The following is a 9,556-nucleotide window of genomic DNA, read 5'->3' on the forward strand; positions in this document are numbered from 1 at the left end:
AGGTAACCCTTGCCAGCTCCAGGACTTGCTGCCCGCCCTCGAGTCACGGGCTTTGCGCGGTCTGCAGCTTTGCCTTGGGCGTCTCACCCCTGTATCCCACAGAAGTTTATGCAGGCGCTTTTAAAAATACTTGCTTTTTCCCCTTCTTCTCCTTCTCCCACTTCCGCCTCTTGAAAGCAGCCCTCATTCACTCCCCAATCAGTGCAAAGAAGTTTCGCAGTAAGACCCGAGGCCTCTGTTCCTATGTGTAGCCTGAATCTAGTGCACTACTAGTAAATATGCATCACACATAACATTACATACATGTGCAAGGCGCACGTTCATCCTTAAAGGCACCTTGGTGCTGAAATAGCAAATGTTTGTTACCCGACTCAGTACTGTGCCAGTCACTCAGTACTCAGTAGTGTGCCAGTCACTCAGTACTCAGTACTCAGTACTGTGCCAGTCACTCAGCACTGTGCCAGTCACTCAGCACTGTGCCAGTCACTCAGTACTCAGTACTGTGCCAGTCACTCAGTACTGTGCCAGTCACTCAGTAATGGTGCCCCGACCATGCTCACTTGTTCAGTGACTTTCTCGGGTCCTCTTACTGTTCCTCATGGCTTGGCGAGCTTCGCCTCAATCTCTGAGTCCGCAGGGCCTGCTCGCACTTTCCACCCATCGCTTGGTGGCCCTACAGATGCGAAAGTGTCGAGTGAGTAACAGCTGAGGTGTGAATTGTTAACCATGAGTAGGGCCACGGGAATGGTGTCCCTTTGAGCGTCCAATCGTGAGTGTTTTAATTGGGCCGGAATTCGCAAGTACTGGATCCCTAAACTTTTGTAAGTTAAAAGAGAAAGCACCGGCACTTCTCAGCACAAGTGCGGAGAGAGTCGGCACTTCTCAGTAGCACTATACTACAATAATATTGTATTTTTTCAATTTAAGGAACCATCGTCAATGAGGTTGCTTACTGGATGACGTCACGCCGTCAGGGCAGTACGTTCCAGTTCCGGGCTTTCCTTGTACTGTGGCTTGCTCCCAGGTGCGTCAGTCCAGTTGTTTGCGTTGCAATGAGCCCGCGCTGCAGTTCCACGAGGCACCAAACTAATAAAAGAAAGAGGGGGAGCGAAATCCTACCCTGGCACCGCAGTCACCCCGCACCATTCATCAATCCGATGCTCTTAGCCACAGGCACCAGGCTCGTGTTGCTAGTGTGCGCAGCGAAGCTGTCAGAAGGCGCTGCCCGTTTAAATGGGTATGTAGAGCTTAGGTAATATGGGGGCAGCTTCAGGGCAGTGCGAATGGTGCCACCGCCCCGGGCGCTCACCCCAGGGGGCGCCGAATGTTTAAATATATATTGGATGTAAAAGCGCCTGCTGCAGAGTTCCATGCCTTCAGCAGTGTTGAGGCAACATTAAAGCGGCAAGATAACTCTGGTGAATAATGCGCCTGCTGTAGAGAGATGGAATTGTGTCTAGTGGAAGTTTTGGCTTCTCATAAAGTAGTGCAAAGGGCTGATATACCTGCTGCAAATCGCGTATACCAGGCCGATCACTACAGGGCGTTCATTGTAGATGGTTCAGCGGGTCACTGCTTTTGTCAGAGAGATGGTTTTGTTACTTGCAGTTTATAAGTTTCAATCCTATAATATTACAGTCAGCTATCAAATGCCATCAAAGAACTGCATGCAAACTGAAGGTATGGGCAGGGCCACGGGAATTATGTGGCAGAGGAGGGCTGAGTAAATTATGTAGCAGGCAAATTATGTGGCATGCAACGGCACATATTGTAATAGTATTCATTATTCTGTCATTTGTACACTTGTAAATACTGTCTGGGCATTGTTTGCAGTGAACGAGTACCGGCTTAATGCCCAAATACAGCAATAAGCAACAGAAAGGTGGCCACTCTACCTCTGCAAAGGGCCTTCCACCGCGTGGCAACATCTGTCGCTGCGTTTTTAGTAACCTTTGAACTGTTTGAGCTAGCAGATAACGCATTAGATAAGGAAATATGTGGCAACTACAGCAAATCTATAATACTGTGAACTATGCCGCACAGCCGTATAACTCCAGTGGCCCTGGGTGCAGGTTAGATCGGTATGATTTTTCCCCTGTATCCTTCATCATCCTAATGTTGCCAAAAGGGGTTCATTTGGGTAGAAATCGATTCTTATTAGTAAAATCAACGCCTAACCACGATATTAGGTTTTAAATTGTGAGTTTGTGCTTCTCCAGACCAAGCACTCTTATAACATACTGCCTACCAGTATGGATGGCATGTGACACCTGCACCTTGGAGTCCTCTTTGTCTCATGTAACATTTCCATACATTTATTTACACACATATGATTAATTCTCTCTGTACAATGTGTGCGTGATGTAAAGGTTTCTGGCACCCTCCTCTGGTGAAGTAGAGCTATAAAACAAAAGGAATGCACAGGAGAGAGAGTGGTTGTGGAGACTTGCGGGGCACTGTTAGAGGGTGGTAGTGAGGGAATTTGGGGAGAATTAGGTCATTGGGGGGCGCCAACAAGTATTGTCGCACAGAGCGCCAACAGTGCTAAAGCCGGCCCTGGTAATACGTAACCAACCCACAGTAGCAATCCATAGATGGCTGCGTTTTTTTATTGTGGCATGAAGTATGAGAGCATACATATTAAAGCAACATCTTTTTGCAGGCGTCACCCTCTTTGGTAGGTTGACACGGTGGCACCATGTCACCAGGGCACCACTTTTTTTGTTTCTGGGCTTTGTTTTTATCTATCATTGTTATCAGATGCGTTGGTCTAACTGGAATAATTAAAAAATGAACCAAGACTACAAATCCCAGAATGCAGTGAGGTATAAAAGCAACAGTGACATCACACCATTTTCTCATCAGTGTACCCAGCCGTATTTTGCTGCTTTTTGGCAAGGTTCACGCTATAGAAATATCATGCACATACATACATAACGTACACAGTAGGCAACCAACATGATGTAAAACGTGTTCTTTGGTGACACTGAACAATTGTGGCAAATAATATTCTAAACTATTAATCCACAGTATATGCTATTCAACAGAATGCGATCGTGTGCCTGAATATTGAAATAACATCACAGTGTAAATGTATAGCTGTGAGTTAAAGCGCCTCGGCTGCATTTTTTCCAGAGTGGAGACTGGACATCTGACATCTCCGCACTCTCATCTGATTCACTTCCTGCACATGAGTGTTCAAATGAGTTGCAACTAAACCGACTGTGAAGAGATTAACTGGCATTATGTTTGACCTGGCATAATGCCACAAAGCCTCCAACCTGACTCAGTGAGTTAAACGCTTAGTGTTGAGCAAAGCAGTGGTCTGTAAGTCTCAAGGTTGATTCCGAGCTACTACAGAGAGTCAATAACTTTTCAATCTTAGGACAGGCTTCTGACGTGGGGATAACTACCTCCAGCCAATCTTCGGCAACATGTCCAGTTTACTCCAGTCCTAGAGCCTCCAATTCAAAACGTCTCAAAAAATGAACTGCAGTCAGTCAACCCGTAAATATAGATCCTACCCCACAACATGGGAGTGAAGAACACTTACAAACAAGCATTTTCAATGCAATAGGTCTCGCATTTATGGGAGTTTGAGCTATTCACTTTGTAAATGAGAATGCCTTTTATTTATGTGGTGATTTTAAAACAGATAATGGAAGGCATCGTCATTTACAATGCCAATAGCTTAAACTCTCACAAATGCGAGACCTAATGCATTGGCAATGCAAGCTATAAAAATACAAAAAAGCGTTAGAGAAAGCGTGTCCTGCGACAAAGCTATTTTGAGAAAATAGAGCTCGGAGGCTGTAATTAAAGATTACCGAGCAACCACACACGTAACAGGGGGGTGTCCCCATGGGAGGTTACAAAAGGAGACAAGGAGGGACTACTTAGCCTTTTGACCCATGAACAGCCACAGTTTACAGTAGCCAATGACACGAGCCAATCCAAAATGTGGGCAGACAGTGGGCGAAGTTTCAAGTCCCTACCTCAATACAGCATGCCTCGCAGACAGCACATACAATGCCCAGGCTCGACCTAAAAAGGAGAATTTGGAGGACAGAAATAATGGGGGATGATTTACATGGTGGCAAGTGTGTCCAGATTACAAAACGATTGTGCAAGTGACAGAACAAAGAGGGTCAAAAAGGACATACAGGAGAGCACTTTTGGACAGAGAGATGCAGAGAATGACATGCAGTAACAGACACAGAAAGCAGGAGGGTCAGAAAATGAATGAAAGGGAGACTTTGTGAACATCAACAGGAGTCAGGAAAGGAGCAGGCAGATTCAGTGACTCATGAGGAGATCTGGGAAGGGATGGAAGTCAGAATGAAGCAGTGCGGCGGCTCTGTAAAGAGGGAATTGCACTGCTCTCCTCTGGGCCGTCTTTAAATGTAAATGATGTGGTAGGTCACAAAATCAGATAGCAAGCCGTACACACATTGCAGTGTCAATTTTGTGAACATATGGCTCTCTCATTTATGTGTGTTTGGAGTATCAATACTTTTAATAGCAAAGCCAGTGCATCTGGCCATCACACATTTTATTTTATGTTTTTTGGGAAACATATGCAAATGTCTTTAGGAATTCAAAAGTAATAAAATGTTTTAAAAAATTGCCACAGTCTTGAAAAAAGTCACAAAAATAAATGTTAAAAAAAAAACATAAAATGAAAACAGAGATTGGCCATCCGGCGCTAACACTGAAGTGGACTATTTTTTAGGTAGGTGCCCATAAGCAAGAGGTTCCTACTCACAATGAAGATAGTGAAGCACTGAAGCCCTCTTAAAAGAAAGCCACTGTATGTATTTATATCAGCAACGCTGGAGCGATGGTTAGGTCTGACTTTCCACTCCAAAAAAGCGATTTTTGCTTTGGTTAGAACTTTGGCCCCGTTTGACAAATCTGCAAGAAACATTCCAATCAAATGGCAAAAGTGGCTAAGGTTTGGTAAACCATGTTTTGAGCATATCCTACAGGTGGGGAAAAATAAGGGGAGGGTTAAAAAATGAGCATTTCAAATTAACTCCCAAAGGAAATTTTGTTTTCCGCTACAGTAAAAACTCTCAGCGGAACTACACAAACTTTGGTATGGAATTATAACGTTACTTACAGGTGTGTTTTCCGTTCAGTAGTTTTTGAGGAATTTGTATTACGAAACTGTGTTGGACAAGATTCACAGGGTTAAATTATAGACACATCTTGACCATTAATCAGTGGAAGATGCACAAATCCATATAATACGTTCGCGTACCCTAAAAATGCTAGAAGTTGGACAATGAGTATCTGACACTAAGGTTATTGTTCTACTTTTATTACAAAGGTTTGCTTTTTAAATTGATGGTATTAATTCATCGGAACTATTCGCCAGCACCATGGTTTAATGTAATTTTAAAAATTGTACATTGTTTTTAAAAATAGTATTATATTTATGATATTGTTAGGATGTAAACATGCTTTTATGACATGCTGTCGAATAAAGCTTTGAAATTTGATTTTCCATATACAAATAAAGATATATCACTGGAAGAGGGAGTTTTTTTGTCATGTCATCCACTGCAAATTTGTAGAGAAGCATCCGCAAATCAACCAGTTCTGATTGGCTGGCTGCCACAACCCAAAACAGGGTATCAAGCACTATCTTGGGGAGAATAAAAAGAAGGATGCATGTGGGTTGAGCACCATGTGGGGCAAACAAATGGACTGCCAACCTTAAAATGAATTTATAAAAAGTGAATTTTGTTGCAGGATTTGCAGATCAGCTGCTTGATTCAAGGAGCTTGTCTGCACCTTTTGGAGGTTGCCAAGGGCCTCAATCAGCAAAACCTGAAGAGCTTTTGAAAGAAGTCAATCTGAGGCCTTTCAGCTGAGCAGAACAAACAGCCATGTGCAGTGAAAGTTGGCTGGGTGCAAGCCCTGGTCAAAGAACAGACCCAGCGGCCAACCCATGCTGCTCAAGGTCAATGGCCATGCACAGTGGGGTTGCCCCCTTGCCGGGGTTAAGTGTAGGGCCTCAATGTAAGTCTGGCCCTGTGGGCAACACCGGGTTGGACACACAGCCAGGTCAAAGGTCAGGCTTTACTACCATCCCCTACTGAGCATGGCCTTCGGTCTTGTGCAGTGGTGTTGCCCCCCACAGAGAGGGCTGCTTTTATAAATGCTAGACGTAGTGCATCATTAAAAACCCACAAATTCACTGAAAAAAACAGCTAAAGCCAGGTTGTGGTTAGCTTTCATGTACATATCTACAAGCATCAGAAATTCTCTGAAAAACAATTAAAATGTAGCTATGATTACGAAATAAAACTCAAAGTCTATTAAATTCCTTAGTTACATAGCTTGCACACCAGGGATGCCCACAAAAACTATCAGTCACAAATTACTTCAGAAATGACAGAAATAATTTTACTTGTGACAAAACATTGGACCTTACAAATTAACGTTATGAATGACACGGCTATGGATAAATAGTTTGCACAGTGGTTGTGCAAGCTATGGTTTGCGACGCTAACCCCAACTGGGGAACTGTGTTAAATGGGTTTTTTCTGATTTATTCCACACCATAGTTGCACTTAAGGAAAAACCGAAGGTGGAGAGCTAGCTAAAGAAAGCCAGACGTACTGCAAGCTAAACTCAAACAACAGCACGATATAGCAATTCAGTGTTTACTGTTTCCACCCTGTACTATAAAAATAATCTGTACACAATAGTTATAAGCCCCATTTTCCCAACATTTCAGAAGACACTAGGAAAACAACTTGTGCCCAGCAAAGGCACTGTCCTTACAGCAAATTAAAACATATTGACCGTTGAAAATGTGCTTCAGAATCAAATGTATAGTATTCCCATTGTGCAAAACGGCCAGCTGGTCTTCAGGTCATATGTATTAGCTGTGCACCATGTCGTGCATAAGTCACTATTACCACCTTATGCAAAAATAAATAAAAGAGAAGTAGATCCGGAAAGTACTAATTAATAACCAGGAAAACAAGTAAAGCAGCAACCGTGCGGCCTAACCTGTGTTGCTATGGGCGCACAAACAGATTAACCAGCATTCAATTCGTGTTTCTGCATGTGACTGAGAGGTGAGGCAAACTTTTGTTATTAGCTGATGCATGTAAACAAGACTGTGCCATCAATCTAAAATATTCTGCAGTCTATTTTGAATCCTATTGGTTACCAGTATGTTCTTCGATTTGAAGTACGAGTATTTTCTTTCTTTGTTGGGGGGTGTGATCACGAGAGGTTCCCATAAATTCAAGGTCGTTAGAAGAGAAATAGTGTGTGCTATACCACTGTGGTAAACAAGACAAGCCCGGCGGTGCGTGGCGCGCGCGCTTGGCGGGGGGGGGGGGCGCATTCCAGGCGGGGGAGCGGACCCTTTGAAGTGCGATGCCAAACGGATTGCATGGCGGCACGATGCATGTGATTGTGCACGTGCTCGCCATGCAATCCGCTTTTCTGAGCACTTTTGGGAGCCCCTTACAATAGTCTCGCTTTGCGATCACTTACGCGATAGCAAGGCGAGACCTAAAAATAAGTGAAAGAGTAAGTGGGCACCTCACGTACGCAACACCAGGGAGTCTACTGGCAGGTTCTCACCAGTATGCCCACGTATATCATCAGTTGCCCACTCACTGAAAAAACAGAATAGTGTCCAGTAAAGAGACAAAAGAGCAGAAAGAAGGAATTAACTGTTCCAAAACAAAGAACCCCGTGATCGGGGTTCTTTGTTTTGGGACAGTTAATTCTTGATTCTTGATATTGATACCTTATAACGTATGGGCCGTGGATTGGCGGACAAGGGCTGCTCGTCACATGATAAAGGACCACATGCCAGCTGCACATGCACCGTACTTTCAATGACACTAGCTTATTTGCCGAAGCACTTGGCATTCTGGGGGTTGTAGTCTTTCTTTTCCTGTAATAGGAATGGGTCTGGAAGTAGGAGGATGCCAAGTGTTGTGTGAATACTGGACAAACGACCCCATGTCATGTGTGACATGTTAAGTCAACAATGCTATGCGTGCTTGTGCTTTTAAGATTACACACACAAGGGCAAAACACTAAACTACAAATCAAAGAAAGCAAAATGTTGTTTGCTAAAAAGCCACAACTGGATGAAAATGTCCCACGTTAAAGACTCGAGGGCAAGTGATGTGGCTCGTGGCACATATGCCCAGCTATGGGTTATTTCTCTGTTTGTGCAGCAGAGGGCAGTGTTTCCCTGCATCCAGAGAACGGCTCGTATCACAATGGTCAGTTATGGGTACATATTCTAGACATATTCGGTATCAGAATGAAAGCTCCTTGGTGGCCCCATGGTGCCAAGAGGCACAGTGCTCCAGCCCTTGGCTTTTCTTACACAAATCATTGGTTTTCTGGTGTTTTTTGTTCCACTGAAGCGACTGAAGTAAACCGGAACTAATAGTTCAAAAATACAGTAGGTTGTTGAGCAAACAGCCCGAAGCGGAGCACAGCGTCCTCGGGGGCGCACAGCCGCCTGGTTAACTTGGTCAAAAAGAAAACTTTTGGGCTGTTAACAGATTGTTTTGGAAGACCCGCCTCACCACGATTGCGAATTGTTTGCATGGCGTAGTATCTGGTTTGGACAACTTAATGGCAGAGTCCCGTCAGACCGGTCTCTTAAACCATCGGTGCACGTGACATAGTGTAGTTACTTTACCTCCCGCGTGCCGTAAGTACAGTAGAATGCTTAGCCCCGCCCTCTCAGCAGCAACAAGCATATGTCACACTCTCAGCAAGCGCACTGCCCATGACCCGACGCCACCTCTACATAAAGCACCCCTCGTGCGCTGCACACTCACCGCGGCACCCATCAGTGTCACACCTGCGCCAGGTGATCTATAAGGCCTCTTCGTGTTTACTCCTCGGCCCCCTCGCGCGAGCCCGGCCGCTGTCGTGATATAAACGCCACACCGGAGTCAGATGCGTCTCTCTGTCACACTACACCGTGCTTGCCTTTCCCTCTGGGCCACACCCTGTCCCGCCCTCCTCCCCCGCTACACCTTCCGTGCAGTCACCTCCCCATTCCGAGCCGAGGGCTCTAATGTGTTCAGATGCCTGGACAGCTCGTCCAGAGATGCACTCTGGGAATTGTAGGCAACTACGAGCACGATCAAGGAAAAAACTGGACTACACGAGCAACAGATAGATACAATCAGCGTTAGACGTGCATTAAAAGAAATATAGTAACTGTGATGCTGCATGCAATGGGCGGGGTCAGTGAGCGGGGGGCGGGGTCAAAGATGTGGCAAAAAAAGAAAAATATTCTGTAAGTTCTTTAGCTCTTTCACCGTCAGGTAGCAACATATAAAATAATCTTTAAAAAAATACATTTAGAAAGATGTTACTCAATGCGCTATATATAGTACATTATGAAACAGGGGCGTAACACAGGCCCCCGCAGCCCCCGCGTTGCGGGGGGGCCCCCTCGCTCGGGGGCCCCCTCACACAGCTTGGGCGGGTGGCTGCTTGATTTAAATCATGAGGAGGCCGTGCACCATTTAATTTATAAAGAGGCTTG

General features: G+C 44.9%; 1 protein-coding gene across 3 annotated transcripts in view; it reads right to left on the reverse strand.

The window, feature by feature from the left end:
* The window catches only part of LOC146797025 (catechol O-methyltransferase-like), a 143,892-nt gene extending 134,874 nt beyond the window's left edge, over window positions 1-9,018 (reverse strand). The window contains exon 1 of one of the 3 annotated variants that reach the window (XM_085629626.1): window positions 8,838-9,018. In XM_085629626.1, the coding sequence (XP_085485752.1) occupies window positions 8,838-8,849 (12 nt within the window). In that variant the 5' untranslated portion in view covers window positions 8,850-9,018. The remainder of the gene's footprint in view (window positions 1-8,837) is intronic. The other 2 variants (XM_085629629.1, XM_085629628.1) reach the window with 2 other exon arrangements.
* Window positions 9,019-9,556: the final 538 nt, after the last annotated feature.

The sequence above is a fragment of the Triturus cristatus genome, chromosome 10 (assembly GCF_964204655.1).
Source record: "Triturus cristatus chromosome 10, aTriCri1.1, whole genome shotgun sequence".
NCBI classification, from domain to species: Eukaryota; Metazoa; Chordata; class Amphibia; order Caudata; family Salamandridae; genus Triturus; species Triturus cristatus.